General features: G+C 24.0%; 2 protein-coding genes across 3 annotated transcripts in view; one reads left to right on the plus strand and one right to left on the minus strand.

Annotated features, from left to right (window-relative positions):
- LOC132923138 (oxysterol-binding protein-related protein 9) overlaps positions 1-17,395 on the plus strand; it is a 31,100-nt gene extending 13,705 nt beyond the window's left edge. Inside the window, exons 3-18 of one of the 2 annotated variants that reach the window (XM_060986974.1) lie at positions 6,761-6,982; positions 9,633-9,728; positions 9,812-9,886; positions 10,992-11,042; positions 11,105-11,180; positions 11,328-11,402; positions 11,947-12,085; positions 14,425-14,606; positions 14,672-14,701; positions 14,786-14,939; positions 15,036-15,340; positions 15,420-15,594; positions 15,654-15,873; positions 16,511-16,632; positions 16,908-17,013; positions 17,200-17,395. In XM_060986974.1, the coding sequence (XP_060842957.1) occupies positions 6,761-6,982; positions 9,633-9,728; positions 9,812-9,886; positions 10,992-11,042; positions 11,105-11,180; positions 11,328-11,402; positions 11,947-12,085; positions 14,425-14,606; positions 14,672-14,701; positions 14,786-14,939; positions 15,036-15,340; positions 15,420-15,594; positions 15,654-15,873; positions 16,511-16,632; positions 16,908-17,013; positions 17,200-17,286 (2,115 nt within the window). In that variant the 3' untranslated portion in view covers positions 17,287-17,395. Of the gene's footprint in view, positions 1-6,760; positions 6,983-9,632; positions 9,729-9,811; positions 9,887-10,991; positions 11,043-11,104; positions 11,181-11,327; positions 11,403-11,946; positions 12,086-14,424; positions 14,607-14,671; positions 14,702-14,785; positions 14,940-15,035; positions 15,341-15,419; positions 15,595-15,653; positions 15,874-16,510; positions 16,637-16,907; positions 17,014-17,199 lie in introns of those variants that run through there. The other variant, XM_060986982.1, reaches the window with a different exon arrangement.
- LOC132923155 (elongation of very long chain fatty acids protein 7-like) lies at positions 1,993-5,820 on the minus strand. Its single transcript, XM_060986992.1, has 7 exons — positions 5,536-5,820; positions 5,289-5,479; positions 5,108-5,176; positions 4,981-5,037; positions 4,758-4,863; positions 3,393-3,532; positions 1,993-3,123 (listed from the first exon to the last, which is right to left on the minus strand). The coding sequence occupies exons 1-7, from the start codon at positions 5,582-5,584 to the stop codon at positions 2,893-2,895; spliced, it is 843 nt and encodes a 280-aa protein (XP_060842975.1). The 5' UTR covers positions 5,585-5,820; the 3' UTR covers positions 1,993-2,892.

Genomic DNA, 17,395 nt, shown 5'->3' on the forward strand with positions numbered 1-17,395 from the left:
AAGCACACTATTTAAACTAGTGAACGAAAATTTACTATGTCGTACGTGTGTAAGACAGAGACAACACATGTGGGTGTGACGTCCTCTTAAAAGAATTTCCTTACATAATGTATGTTTTATCATTATTTATGAAAATAATAAATTTCGACTATATGGCTATACCTCAAACCTAAACATTTTAACTCTTTTATAATTTTAACTGTATAAAGATTTTCAATATTTTTTAGTTATATAATTCAGAAAAATTCACTAGTCTTATTTTGAATGTAATTATTTTTAAAATTAAAAATCAAATTGAAATATAAATGTTAAAAATTGGTGAAGTTGTTTTTATCTATATATAATCAATTTCTTTTTTGCTACGATTTTCTTGCTAAAAATATTACCTGTATTTTTAATCTATTCATATGCAAAATCATATATACATACAGGATTTTAAACAGATCAAAACCATGTACAAAAAATATTAAAATATAATATATTAATATTAAATTCTTTAATTAATTTTCAACTATACTATGATCCATTTCACGTAAAATATCTTTTATTTCAGAAAACAATATAGTTGAATAATGTATATATTTACTGTTTCTATCATTATTAATATTATAATAATTTTTTGAGTCATGTTTTATCCTTTTAAATAGCAACTTTTAATTTTAGTTTCATATTCTGAAATAGAATATTTGTAGAATTTTGATTTATAAATATCATATTTTGTTCAAGTACTTTATTAGTATAAGCTCGACGGTTATAAAGTGATTACGTGGTTATAAAGTATTCAAAGTTTAGATAGTGGACCAACTTTTTACCACTGTACCACTCATAATATAAACTTTAATTACCTACTTACAAAATAACAACTAATAACTCTTAAAGTACTTGTCTATAACTTGATTTTTATTTATCGAAGTACTCCAAAACATGTTCTACTTTGAAATAAAGAATTAAAAATTCATATCGCTGTAACGATTGAAAAGTAAAAAAATGAAAAAAATGTAGCGATAAAAATAAATATTTTTAAATAAACAATATTTTTACAACATAAAATTTGATAAAAAAATATTTTCAAAAACGTAAATTATTTGTTAATAGTGAGTGTCTTACTTTAAATGGAACATCCGGTTCCGGTATACGTCGTTATGAACATAGGTCATAGATCTATGACGATTGCTATCTAAAACCGTGTTACTTAAATGGAAATTTAAAATGTATATTACATAAATGGTGGTCATTGACTGGTGAGGTTACAGGAAAAGTTGACATAATCCTAATCATGTTTATACGTTTATAGTATACTACTTGCACAACCTTTTAATGGTCGTTTAGTATAAAAATAATAATTTGTGTTCAATAATATATTACTACATTACACAAATAATAGAGTAGTTAAAGGTACGCAATCGATTAAAGCCTAATATAATTAACATTTTAAACAAAAAGTTACTCATTCAAAATTAATATCGTATAAGTTCCGTAAATTAGAACAGAGTATTTAGAAGTACATGTATATCGAAGTAGTAAAAAAATATTGTGTTTTGAAATAAAGAATTAAAAATACATGTCATCAATTCTTCATACAAAAATATTTCCAAAAATAGTAATAGTTATTTAAATAATGAGTGTCTAACGTTAAATGGATCACTTAGTATACAACAATTATAGGTCTATGGTCTATTCCCTCACTTTTTTTTTGTTTTAAGCAAATGCCCACTTTATCTATGCATGTATATTGTATATCATACATATTTGACAAAAAATTGTGAATACTTTGTTAAGAGCAAATGTACGTATATGGTTGTGGGAGGAGCGGTACGCGATATAAGTTGTGTATAATATATTAAAATACTATCAATATACTTAATAGTGTGATTTGTATAAATATTATTGATATTAAACTTCAACTATTAGATATACCATATCTCAATAAATCTTTATCATTATAGATTTAGAACAAACTTAACATAAATTAATAATCCACATTTAAACATATAACATATTGGCATATAATATTTATTATTATACTAAAATAAAAATTATATACAGCAAATATAATAATTCAAAGATGTAACTTAAAATATTTTAATAACTAATTTATATTAATACAAGCATAATATTACACAGAAAACAGAATAATAAAAATAAAAATAATAACGGAATAGTTATAGTTAACTATTTATAGCAAATGAACCCTAAAAAAATCGTCTATAGTTTTAAAATATTTATGTAAATGCATAATTTAGTTTAATAATTAAAATCACATTTAAGTTTCAATTTAAAATATATAAATATTTACTGAACGAATACGTTTACCAATATTCATTAACTTTTAAATAAGGTTTAAGTTATAAGTTTCAATGATTATATTAAAATCAAAGATGTCGGCCACACCAAAAAGAATAATATTATTTATACGCAGTAAATATATTTAAATGAATTATTATCATGCAAACCTTTTTAATTTCATTGTAAAAACCCCTAGTGTATAAATAATTAAATCTAATAGGTATTATTTAAAAATGATATTGAATTTTACTTAGTGCGTTTAATGAATTTATTGTTTGAATAAATATATTTATGTGTTCATTATACTTATAAATAAATTATAAAATACATAAATTATAGTTAAATTATTAAATTATATTTATTGTAGAAAATAGCGATAATAAATAATGATGATGATACATAAATTGTTAAATAATAGTTATAGATCTTTTTAAAGTTATACATTTATAATCATTTAATTGAACTTATTAAAGAATAGTTATAGCATGTAAAACTTATAGGTTTTATAATATAATGCCTCTCAACTACATAAATTAAAAATGAACAATTATTTCTAATCAACTATATGTTATAAATAAATAATGTTAAAATGTATAATAAATATGTTTAAAGTTTTCCTTTAATTTTATAATTGTTATTATTATTATTATTATTGTTAATTTTTATACTATTGCGATTGTCAATAGGTTTTTTTGTATATGATTTTCTATAAAAATCGTAAAACATATAAAATACAATAAACACATTAGGTATAAAAATCAATCCGTAAATATTAGGTACTTGACAGCTAGGAGTCAAATAAAATATCGAGTTAACGATCAAAATACAAAATTGTACCTAGAAAAAAACAAGGGTCAACATTAAGTATATGTATGGCTGTACGCAAGTAGTAACATAGAATATGCTAATGATTTATGTATATCAATGTTAGTTTTATGCACATATATTGAAACAAACTTGAACGACAAAAAAATTGTCGGCTATACAACCGTTACAAGAACATTAAAACTCGTGTTTTATTAAATGTTCTTGTTAAAATCTGGAACTATTTTTAAAAGTCTAATTTCAAATATCTTAAAACGTATATATTTAAACAATGTATTTACCATTTGTATGATAGTAATGTATTTTTTGTAACTGTTAATTTTATTTTGTATTCCCGGACCCATTGATGATAATAAGTAATATGAATACATAACCATGTGAACCGTGTTATTTAACATAACAGGTATCCGTACAATACCACCTAAAAAAAAAAAAATTAAAAAATGTATTAAAAAAATTACAATCGAAAGTTTAGTTAGAAATAGCAATACACTTTTATATTATTACTTATTTAGGTAAATTTACGTTTTTTAAATTATTTTAACATAAAAGTACTTATTCTTATAAAGAAATAATTGCCACTTAACATTTTGGATAATTTTATAATTCAGAATTTAGAAATTTTATCTATGTATAAATATAGTAAAGCTTGACTTTATATCAAAATTAAATTTTTAAAAACTAACTGAAACAATTAAAAAAAAATTTTAATTTGGTTCCAATTTTTTAAGATACTACATATTTGGGTAATGGACTTGTCTTAGTAACATATTATATTATTCCCGATTTTTATGAATAAACTCCATTTCGCGGCTGTGATGATTTTGATATGTAACAAAATTGCGTAAATTAAATTCACTTTAAACATTGGACGATACGAATAGCAATAAAGATAAAAGTTATTTAGTCGGAAATTTCTAATGTTATACATTTACGTTAGTAATAATGTGCTAAAATAAATACGTCAAATTTACACGCGTCGAAATTTCGTCCAATTGTTTTGCGCCAAACCCACTACGCTCAAATCAGTGCATTCAAATTGAGTCTCAAAATACACAATTTTGAAATTACCCAAGTTAAGTCTCGAGTTTTATAATGGTTCGTCCTAATTGAATCCCAACTCATAAAAAAAAAAACAATATTTAATATTTTATTTTTACCTACATTGTTACATAAATAAAAATGGAAACATTTTTTTTAGGTGCAGTAATAGTAAACAGTAAACACCTACCAATAACCTAACCTATAAGGGAGACTCAATTTAGATGCAGCCTCCCAAATTATGTGTCACTCTGTAGTACTTACCAAAAAATATTTGGTACTCAACTAGTGTAGTACTTAAAATTATCCAATATGGAACCTATCTAGTAAACTGCCTAACCACTCATAGTACTTATAGCTTTCCAAAAATGTATGTTTTTCTAAACGTCTATTTTTAAAAATAATTTTCATAGTTAAATACCAATATGCATTTTTTTATTTTTTATTTTAAAACTGATACATTCAAAATCTTTAATCATATATTCCCATAATAGTATTATTATATTTGATATATATATATATATATATATATTGGAAATTTGATAAGCTTATAAGTTATAATAACTATTAACTATAGAAAGATCTTAAAAATATTATGAAATTACCTGGATTTATTCTTGAGGCAATCCATACTAAAAAAAAAGTTGTTATGTGATGGTATATGTGGAGAGCAGAAACTTGATTTTGTTTTTTTCGAAGTACAAAGAAAACCTATAATAATAAAAAATAATATTTTGATTATTTATTTAGCAATGAATTAATCTCATAAAAGTCATGGTATTAATAAATAAGTATAAATGTATAATGCATTTTAATAAATGGTCTTACAGTCTCAATGAATTCAGATAATTTTAAAATTGTCGTCCACCACACTAGTTTTGCTGCCTAAAAAGTAAAGATGTTATATTAATGACTAAATAGGTTTGTTTATGCAAAGAAATGTTAATGTTTTTACGTATAATGCTGTTGGATCATCTGAGACATCTAAAGGATCACAACCCATTTTTGGTTTTGTTTTAAAATACTATAAAATAAATAAATATATTTATGATATTTTATAATGAATATTTTTAAGAGTTTTCAATAAGATAATAAAACAAGTAAAGTTGTTATTAAAAATATCAAACATAAATCACCTCCACAGTAAGATATATACAAGCCAATATTTGTGCTGTGTTGTAGATTGCTAATGCTGTTCGAAGTGTGTAGGGTTTTTTATTTGCCATGTAGTTTGGACCAACAAATTTGACAAAAATAATATATATTACAGCTAATAATACAGGGATTGCAGTTGTCGACATCATTGGCCAATCTTTAGTTCTCCAGTCTAAAAGTGTAAAGTGAATAATCATTTTTGTAAGTTAATAATGTAAAAAAACTTACCAGGGTTAATCTGCCCATCAAGGATCTCGAACCACGTCATGAATACCATTTTTATTGTAATATATTTTTAAAACAGAATAATTATTAATTAGTTTAAAAAACACCCATAAATGTTGATTATATTTATTGATAAATTGCTTCTAATCTATTATAAAAATATATAAGTTTTAAAAAGAACTCGATATAACTATGTTTAAACTTTAAAAAATTCAACTAGTTATTAACTTGCCATCATATTCTATCATTGACCAGTGTAATGTCATCTTCACGGTTCTGATAAAAGGTCTGGGGAAATGCTTTTAATATATGCAATACTATTCATGGTTCAAGAAGACATTATTTCCTGCTCATCAAAGATTCATAAATTCATGAAACTAAGGTCAAAGACCTCAATATGATAACTTTAAACAGGGTATTCCAGTAAGAAAAAACATAAAGTATCCAATATTTTATTAAGAATAGAATAAGTTTATATCTAAGTTTCATTTATATTTTATTATAAAATCGAATGTTTAATATGTTGGAGTATTTATTTTATTTTATTATTTATCATACAAATAGAAAAATAAAATTGTTGAACATGCTGGTTTTAAACATATCAATTTTAAATATATCAATAAAATAATTATGGAATTTGCCTAATGATGAGTATTAACTGAACAAATAATTGTACTAATTACTCATTCATAATTGATTGATAGTGTCTTATTAAAGGCCTTTTAATATAACATAATATTATTTAATCCGTTTAATGATAATATTTATTTATAAGTATTAAAATGAATGATGTATTGAAAAGGTTTCAAAAGTTGACTTTTTCTCTCATTACTTTTATAATAATTTATATGTTAGATTGTAGTACATTTAAGAGTAAAAATAAAATATAACTGATTAGTTAGACAAAATCGGAAGAATTTTACAATAATTCATCAAGTTTTTCATACTTGATTTTAAAATATAATTTGTGCTGATACCGATTTAATTTTTAACTTTTTAACATTTAACATTTTTTGAAAGTTGGTAAATAGGCAGGTAAAGAATAATATTTATCAATTCGAACATGCTTATACAGTTTAAACATTCTACTTCCATATACTTTATACAAACTGTATTTATTTATTTTTTCATTATTTAATGTCGTTATATCAGTATTCACACAAAAATACTCTGCATTATTACTCGTATAAAAATCTATTTATTTTTAAACAATCCATTTTTATTTTAGTCTCGGGAAAAAATGGTACGTGGTGTACGCCGTGGTTGTGTTCGTTTAAAAGGAGCTATGATTGGCATTGATGATGAAGATAATCTTACGTTTACTGTAACTGTAGATGGTAAAACATTCCATTTTCAAGCAAGGACTCGTGCTGATCGAGAGCTTTGGATACGCGCTTTAGAAGATACCATACAAAAACAGTTGTATGGATATAGAGTTAATCAAATACAGGTAATTAATGGATTGAAATAAAATACCTTTTAAATATAAGATTTATATAGTAAATTTTAAAGCTTAAGTACTATACAATATAAGCATATATATCTTATATCTAACTTTTGATATGAAATCTATAAGCTAACTATTTTGTTTTCCTAGTTATAAAATTACTAGATAAAGTTTTGTTATTTATTAATAATTGTTTAACGAAGTATAATACCTAGTGCCTAGTGCCTACTACATCTACGGTTTGTATTAATAAAAATAAATAATCCAATAAAATTCAACATTTTAAGACTTTAATTAAAGCAAAGCAAATTTTTATTATTTTCCGTTAAATTTTTTTTTAAATAAACGATGTTTTTGTATTTTAAATGTTTTATAAATGTCACAGTATTTTAAATTTTATAACGAAAGTTTAAAATTGAAACTGAGATAAAATAGCTACAGTTGATAAACTGTAATATTCAATTCATTAGAGCTTATAAAATAACGTAGATACTTAGTTATTTAAATTACCCATCACTAAACTTAAACTAACTAAATAGTTATAGTTAATTAACTATTTGTATGAAATCAATACTTGTTTGATATCGAAATTCACCCAAAAATATACAGTCTTAGAGTATAAAATGAAAATGCATGTTGTTAATAAAAATTGTAAATAAATTTTAAAAAATAGATGTTTTGTAACATCTTCAAATTTTTTTAAAAAAATAATATCCAAAATTAAAGAATACTTTTCGAAAAAATATTTATTTTTAAAAGAGTTACCGGGTATATTTATTTATTTTATCTTCAACTGTTAAAGTTATTGGCTTAAAATATTTATTACAGAAAGATATAATTATGAGACTAAATATAACAACATGAACATTTCACAATAAAAATATTATTATAATTTTTTGTTAATCTCATTTTGCAAAAGCATATATTATATTGTTTGTCTTTTGTACCTATTAAATATAAATATAATTAATTAGTTTTTTTTAATTGTTTTATTTTATTCACATTATTAACCTTATTGTTAGGTTAATTAAATGGTAATTAATACATTTCTGATTCATAATAGAATATAAATAGCTAGTGTATTGATAGATAATTTATGTTTTTGGTGGAATTTAAAAATATAAACATGGTTTATTGGTTTAGCTGAAATAGTTAATACATTATAATATCTAGTCTTGACTGTTAAATATATATAACTAGTTGCAGAGTTACCAGCTTCTCTCGAATGTTTTAAAAATGTATTAACATATTTTAATTATTTTACTGTATAAAATTTAACTAACAATATTTAAAAATTTCTTGTTATTTTAAAACCTCGCTATAAGTCCGTTAAACTTCTTCAACATTTTATTTTTTAGTACATAACTTATTAATGGTCAGGTTTTTTCTCGCTCTAAATTAATACTAATACACATATTTTCTTTTTATGTATATCGTATTGGTGTGCAAATAAGAAAGAATACTTAGATTTGAATACGTCTGTTATCGATGCAAACTGATTCCCAAAATCTATATAAAAACCTTAAAAAAAAAAAAATTAAATTTCATAATTTGACCAAAAAAAAAGTACAATGTAAACCCTCCTCTTCCTCGAAAAAAAAATAAAAAAAAGGGGTATTTAAATAACTCTAAAAGAAATAAGCAAAATATTAAATTGCGTTTTTGGGACATAAGAAATTCTTTTATATATTTATATTATTTTAAGGATGCAAATTATAATAAGTTATGACCATTGAGCAGGGCCGGATCTAGTAGAGGGAGGGGCGAGCATTTGCACCGGAAGTCTTGATCGAGTAGCGCCAAATTACCTAATAATAATTTTTGTTTACCAATGTTTTTTAAAGAGTAATTGGTACATAGTATTACAGTGGTATATTAGAGTGTTGAATTATAAGAAGGAGCTAATCTTATAATTTGCCCCGAGTAAAAAATATACTAGATCTGGCACTGCTATTGACCATACATAGAATAATTTGTCTATGAAATTATGTTAATATTTTTAATTTTGCTACTTGTATACTACCCTTAATATATTTAGAAACAATAAAACGACGTTTTAAAAAAAAAACTTGCATGCTAGATATATATTATAAAAGAGAAACCTTTAATTATTGTAGCACGGACCGGTAGTAAGAAAACATATTTCTCAAAAGAGGGTGTGTATTATTAAATTACAAGTATAGTAGTTGGTTTATAAACAGCCATATAGGTAGTATATATGTTCAACACTGGTTGCACTAATCCAATTCTGACCTTAATTGCATCGGTATTATTTTATGATGTACACAGTCTTCCGACGGAAATTTGAACCATTTAGCTCTAGTGTATATTGATTTTTTTTAACTAAGCAAATAAAATACCTAGTCTGTTCATAAATGTGCAGCAAAACCCTTAGTCCGTGTGTGTTTGAAGTGAAATCTACATAAAAAAAACCAGTAAAACCCTAAATTAAATGTATGTGCGCGTATTGTTTATTCAATATATAGACGTAGGAATGATGGGTGGATGTTTAAATATGTTTAAACCAACCGTAAGAATAAAGGTATTTTGATTAAATATTAATTGAATTGTTATATTATTAAAGTACATATTAAATAAAACATAAATATACAAATTTTATACATTTTGTAATAACATTTTTTATTTTTATTAGGTTAATAATGATGCTGTCGTACCTACTTTGGAAAGTTTTGATAAGAAATTAGGAGAAGCTGATGCTTATTTACAGCTTCTCATTGAACAAACTAAGGTTTGAATAATTTAAATATAAATAAATACATATAATAATAATATTATACATATAGGCATATAAATATATATATTATTTTCTAGAATTTAGAAGTAAAAATGAATTCAATGTGTGAGGAAGACAAAGCACATTGTGAATGTATTATTTCAGAAACTAATGTAAATATAAATTTTTTTGTATTAACATTTTATGCTTATTATATTAGTTAATTAAATTGTAAAAGCTCTTATGGTATATTATTACCTATATTGACTATTTATACATAATACTACGTTGTATCGATTCATATCTTATACGTAAGATATAAAAAACACCATATGCACCCAGTGGCGCAACTAGGTCCAAAATATTAGGGGGGGGCAACTTACTTTCTGCTTTCCAAAAAGCTAAGAGGATTGTCTGGATTATTTTCATATCAATAGTAATAACTATACAAACACGGATAATTCTTTTGGTATATTAAAAATACTAAATAAGTTTTTTGTCTATTTTTAATCACCGAAATAAAACTAAAATATTGAACGATGATCGCCACAATGCCGCTGGACGATATGCCCGCATAATATTTATTAGATAAAATATTTTTATAAAATTATATGTATATTTCAAAATAAACTTTAATATTTAATATTTATACAATTTACTTTTGAATAATTGTGTTATAATAATTCTCTATGACATATTGCATAGGATGTATCTCACATTTTCACTATTTTATGTTTAAATTGTTATTTAATCTTAAATTATCAAAACAATTTGGGTGGACTAAAATATATTTTGAGGGGGCTAAGCCGCTTTAAGTCCCCCTCTAGTTGCGCCAATGTATGCACCATTAGCATAGGTATACATACCTAGTCGTCCAAATGATACGTTCGATTATTATGTGGATTACATTAACAATTTAGCTAACCACCAATTTGAAATAAAACAATTAAACTATATTATAGTATAACAGCAATTTATACCTAGTATTTAGGACCTATCATTTTTGTACAAGGTTATTGATTTCTCTTCAGAGATATATTTTTGTAAGCATTAATGCCATTAATTAACTTATAGACTCATGAAAATATAATAGAAAACTCAAAAATCTCTCAAAATCGTTTATTAAACATAATTGTTTGATAAATTATAATCATAAATTTAAAAACAACTTCACTATTTCACGCCCAAATTTTCGCGTCTATATGTAATCTATGTCTTGTATAAACATTTTTATTTATATTTTATTTGTGTTTTGATTATTATAAAAATGTTTTTTAGAAATTAATGGACCAAGTAAAGCATTCAATTGTGATGTTACAAATAGCTAAGGTAATATTTTTAATTCATTTTTAACAACAAATTAATAATAGGTATTAATTATTTATTTTTAGAATACCGCATTCCCTGTTAATGGATCATATAGAACAACATCTGTTTCCACAGATTACGATTTCCCTAGTTTAGAAGGTATATATAATTACAAAATAATAAAAATACATTATTTGCATTTTTATCTATGTACGAGTATATGATACATATTTAATGTTTTTTTTAACTTTATTACTGAAGAGTTTTTGACATATTTATAATGTTATTTTATAAAACTAATTTTAGGAGATACGGGTAGTATAGAATATGGAGCTGAATGTGAAGAACGTCCTAGAAGAGACTCTCAACCAATGGATAATGGTAATAAACTATTAATTAATAACAACAAAGTTTTGACGTGGATTTAATGTTTAAAAAAAAAATGATTTATAATTTTTAAATGGTTAATAATGTTTTAAGAAGTATACTAATTTCAAAAAATACCTTTAAATATCATTAAATTTATTTTTAAAAACTAAAATTGTCCTAAATTGTTTTTTTTAAAAATTTTAAAACGACAAATTTATTGTAGGTATAAAAAATATATAATTCATATTTATTTACACATAATTTATTATTTACGTTTGTCTAATCATTTAAAAATATATTTCGATTACAAAAGAATATATTTTTTTTAGAACTTCGAAAGAAATATTAAATTTTCTATTGGTGTAAAAATTATCATTAATATCAAATATTTATAACAATGCTGTAAATACCAAAACTGTAGTTTTTTTTAATTTTTAGAATTTAATTGTTATTTTTTAGTAATTAGAAATGTATTAGTGTTTGATCAATGCATACAATTTTATTACACATGAATATATTTTTAAATAGTCAAAAAATAATATCTTTGTGTTAACAGATATTCCAGATGTCTCTTATTCTTCGTCTGAAGACGATTTTTATGATGCTTATGAAGACGAAGAAGAGTGGTCAAAACCTAGTCAAACTGAACCAGTGCCTGCAATGCGACGAAAATACAAGAACCGAATACTTGTTGGGTAAGAGTTAAATAATTTAATTTTTCGTGTAATTGTTAATTTAAAGTAGTTAAAATAATAATCTTTATCTAGTCTAATTGTTTTAATCGTTGAAACAAAATTTCGGAAAAAAATTATTTTATTTATAGGTAATAAAATATAATACAGTGCAACATCTATTAATGGTCACCTCTCAACAGTGGACACTTTTAAATTTCCCGACAAAAATGTATGCACATAATAGAAGTTATAATCTTTTAATAGTGGATGTGAACACTAAAAACTGGTACCAAAATTAAAAATAAATAATAACCTCTCATAAATGGACACAATAAAAAAAAATTTTAAGTAATAAAAATTTTATATTTATCTTTTATACATTTCGATATTTCGTTCATATTATCTTATCTTAATTATATGAAAAAATACAAATGGTTCGTTTATGTGTATTCGGTAAGAAGATGAGATCGCATTTCAATAGTAGACAATTTGCAAATTCATTGTGAAGAGCAGAAAAATTTACAGAAAAAATGATTACGATTTTTTTAAATTGTACATAAACATTAAACATAAAACACTTTTATACTCACTTTTTACTACGTACATATTTTATATATATATATATATAAATTTATTATACAATATATATTTCAATATAATCATTCATCTATAGCGTCTCCCTATACTGGATATTTAGTAATTTCTCGCAAATGTCTACTATGTAGAGGTTTTCTCAATAGTGGATAACTCCCTATAGTGGCTGTTTTCCCCGTGGTTGTTCACAATATAGAGGTTTCTCTGTAAATTATAACTAAAAACTAAATCAAGAATGTCAAAATTCCCTCCATGATCCTTATCTGGTAATCCGTTCTGTACCCTGGTTGGGGTGCTGAACGGCTTGAACGTCACAAGATCAGCTGATTATATTGTATTTCGGCCTTGAACTATTATCACTACGTAATCACCCGTCTTCGTACTTTCGCACTTCGCAGTTCGTGTAATTATTATTATATTTGTTTTATACACAAATCGTTGTATTAATCGATCGCTACTGGCCTTCCGTCTATTGTTTTATCTTTAATTAATATATATTATATTATTATCTACAGTTTATCTGATATATTTTAAACAGCGATTGGTGATTTTTATTTCTTAACAAATTTTCTATTTCGAAAAATATGTATTACTGTATTAGTGATTTTTAGAATATTTGTTACATTTATCAATATTAGTATAAGCTGCTGTACAAACTACAAATGATTTCCCGTTTTTGGAATTGGGCTAATACCTCACCCGGGAATCCAGAATCAGTAATAACTGCCAACATGGGCCAAAGCCAAAGGTTAAAAATTTACCTAATTACCAAATTGCAATTTTAATGAAACTGATATAAATATTCTAAGTACTAATGATAATTAAACATGCAAGAAAAATTTAAACTTCATTAAGTTACGATAAAAGTTTTCAGCTTATTAAAATGTATACTTTAATAACTTTCATATCAGTTTATATATTTTAATTTATTTGATAATTGCAAGTTTTTTTTTAATGAGTAAATAAATTTATATAATTTAGATAAATATGATATAAATCATTATTATATTTATGATAGTTTATTATTTGTGTTTTATTTTTATTATCCATTTTCATCCACGTCTGTTATTGTATAAAAAATTTTCCTTAATGAAAATTAATTTTGTCATTTCATCAAGTAACTATAAATATTTTTAATATACATAATTACATTTAAATTGTAATGCTGAGTTTTATAGACTGACGGGTAGTTATTTATTAGCTGTTACTTTTTAAATAAAATTCCCAAAATCTAATAGGTATATAATTATGCAACACTCAATGTATAATCAATAGATTATTGGTACCTACCTACTAATAGATAAATGTTAAGTATGATAAGTATTAAGACATTAGGTATTAATTTTGGAGTGTATATTTAATGTTTTTCAAACAATTATACAATAATTTGATATTATTTTAATAATTGTATACCTCTAATGATAAATTATAATGTTTGCATTTTATTTCAAGTAAATAGATTAATATAAACGTATTCATTAATTATTAATTTTATCAGTTATCATTTCCATAAGATTGAATAGTAAAATTATTTTTTAAATTTAAGTAGGTACCTAAACTAGTTATTAAATTCTTTATTTATATTTTATGTAATTTATTTAAAATATTGAAATATTTGTGGTACTTTGCTAAGAATTAAATATTACAATATACATTAAATTCAATCTGTTATCATAAAATAAAAGATTTATTTACATTATTTTCTTACAGCTAATAATAATATAATCTAAAGTTTGTAAATGTTTATTATTTTATTTTTCTCATAGTGGAAGTGAACCAGTTCTAGAAAATACTGGAAATTTGACTCAGTCCGGATCTTCAGATTTAAATCAAATATCTATAGATTCTACTGATCGGAACGTTGCAAATATGTCAAAAAAAAAGGATAGTTACAGCAAAGACAATATAATTGTACCTACTTATTCAGATGGCTCTATAAACTATGATGGTACTATAACAACATTTATTTAATTTAAGTATAATTTTTTTAATTGCATTTTTATTGTTTTAAAGCTATTTACGAAGATCAAGATGAATCTGATGGTAAGAAAAACATATTAATTTTAAAGTTTATAATATTAATCTATCTGTAAAATAATTTATTTATATAGGTATATTTTGTTTCAGTAACTATGCAGGGTTCAGTTGTTACACATCTCATATCTCAAGTAAAAATAGGTATGGATTTAACAAAAGTTGCTCTACCAACATTCATTTTAGAAAAGCGTTCGTTATTAGAAATGTATGCTGATTATTTAGCTCATCCTGATTTATTTCTTAAGTAAGTATTTTTTTTTTTTTTTTAATATTTATTATGATTTTATTTGTATTTTTTTTAATGTGTTATTATTATTTATACTTATTATATTATGTATAGAGCAAATGACTTGGAAACACCTGAAGAAAGAATGGTTCAAATAGTACGTTGGTATTTATCTTCATATCATGCTGGTCGAAATTCTGCTGTTGCAAAAAAACCCTATAATCCAATCCTTGGTGAAATATTTCGTTGTCATTGGGATGTACCTGGAGTTACTACAGGAGAGCCAGAATTGTCAAATGATATTACAGCTCAAAATAATTCAGAAGCCGCTGTACTTAATCAAGAAGAAAACCCTTTACCTTGGACTGATCCTGATCAATTGATATTTCTTGCAGAACAAGTTTCTCATCACCCCCCTAGTAAGATTAATTAATTGTATATAATGTGTATAGTTTGTTTGTGTATAAGGTATTTATTTTATTTTGATACATATTTTAGTATCTGCATTTTATGCTGAGCACAAGAAAAAAAAAGTAACTCTTTGTGCAAATGTGTGGACTAAATCTAAGTTTCTTGGCTTATCTGTTGCTGTTCACCATGTGGGACAAGGTATTGTAAGATTATTAAAACATAAAGAAGAATACATTTCAACATTCCCAAGTGGTTATGGCAGGTATTTATAGCCTTTAAAAATAAATGACAATTTTACTTAAATTTGGTATATTTTTACAGATCAATACTAACTGTGCCATGGATTGAGCTAGGTGGGTCTGTAACTATAACATGTCCACAAACAGGTTACCACTGTGATATAGAATTCCATACTAAACCATTCTATGGTGGAAAGAAACACCGCATTACTGCAGAAGTATTCGGACCTAAGACAAAAAAGGCTTTTCTAACTATTTCTGGTGAATGGAATGGTTCTATGGAAGCTAAATGGGCTGATGGTGTAAGTATTAATTTGTTACTAGTAAGCAGTTTATTGCTAATAAAGATTATTAAATATATAACATAAATTCAAAATAAATTTATACTAAAATGCAGGAGTTGACAGGTTCTTTAATCGAGATGATAAAAAAAAATATTTTATATTTCCTAAACATAAATTATTATCAATTGTGTAACGAGTGTTAAGCTTATTGTTATAAGTCCACACAGAGATAAATAATAAAAAAACAAATTATTTTACCCAAGACAAAAGAATCTAAAAAAAATCTCTCAAATGTGAACTCAGTATTATAATTAAATATTTTTGGTACTCCAGTTTTTCTTCTCCGTGGTTCATCTGCTGTCAACCCTTGGTTTAATGTATTCATATTCATAAATTCTATTTTAAGAATAAATAATGTGTAAGATTTTTTGTGATGTAACTTATGAGCAGACTCGAGCCACATGTATCAGGTATTTACGTGGTCTCATTCTGTTACTAAATAATTAGTTTAAAAAAATATTTATTGTACATTGTAATATAATTAGCCTAAGATTAAATGAGTGATGTTATTATAAAATTTAAATATTCAATTGTTACTATGATCCTGATGATCTTAATTAATATTAATTTTTTATTAATTGATTATTATTTTTAGAGAACTGAAATGTTTGTTGACACTAAAGCAATTGAAGTAATTAAAAAGAGCGTTCGTAAAGTCGCTGAACAAGATACTAATGAGTCTAGATACATTTGGAAAAAAGTTACATTAGGTCTCAAGTAAGTGACTTTAATTTTTTTTTATAACAATTTTATCATAATATTTTTGCTACTAAAAACTGTCTTATAATTTCAAAATCATATTTTCTAACACCTATACGTAATAGAGTCACTTCTTCCTATAATCCTGACATTTATTAGGTAAAATTAAGTTCAATTAGATTGAATAGTATATTAAATAGATAAAAATGAATGACTCACATAGTATTCCTATCAATTATAATAGATTTAACTTTTGTTATCTAACAAGTTGTTTTATTACAATTTATTTTTAGAGTTGATAATGTAGATCAAGCTAGTCAAGCTAAAGCTGAAATCGAACAAAAACAGAGAAATGAAGCTGAAGTTCGAAAAGAAAATAATGAAGTTTGGATTCCACGAGTAAATAAAATTAATAATATTATTTATTTTAAATATTATATTTTTTAGAACCCTATTTTATCATTTTTATAAATTGTAGAAAGGATTCTATTATCTATATGAATACTCTAATAATTATGTACATACATTTTAAAAACTATATAATATGTATATTGTATATTTAATATTAATTATTTTTGTTTTTAGTGGTTTGTGCAAAATGGAGAAAATTGGGAGTACAAATCTCCATTAGAAAAACAATTAGGCGTGACATTTGAATCAATGCCATTATGACAACCCTAATAATTTGCATTAAAATAAAATCCTAACTATGTATAAATATACATGTTTAATGTATATTCATCATCTAAGTATTCAAAATATATTTGTTTATATATTTAAA

The sequence above is a fragment of the Rhopalosiphum padi genome, chromosome 1 (assembly GCF_020882245.1).
Source record: "Rhopalosiphum padi isolate XX-2018 chromosome 1, ASM2088224v1, whole genome shotgun sequence".
In the NCBI taxonomy this organism is placed as follows: domain Eukaryota; kingdom Metazoa; phylum Arthropoda; class Insecta; order Hemiptera; family Aphididae; genus Rhopalosiphum; species Rhopalosiphum padi.

What these genes read in the sequence shown, in the direction of transcription:
- LOC132923155 (XM_060986992.1), bottom strand. Translation starts at nt 5,584, where the DNA reads ATGGTATTCATGACGTGGTTCGAGATCCTTGATGGGCAGATTAACCCT. An exon ending in ATGATCCAACAGCATTATAC is followed by an intron (nt 5,038 to 5,107) that starts GTAAAAACATTA and finishes TTTACTTTTTAG; the next exon opens with GCAGCAAAACTAGTGTGGTG. An exon ending in ACATTACTATCATACAAATG is followed by an intron (nt 3,124 to 3,392) that starts GTAAATACATTG and finishes GTTTTTTTCTAG; the next exon opens with GTACAATTTTGTATTTTGAT.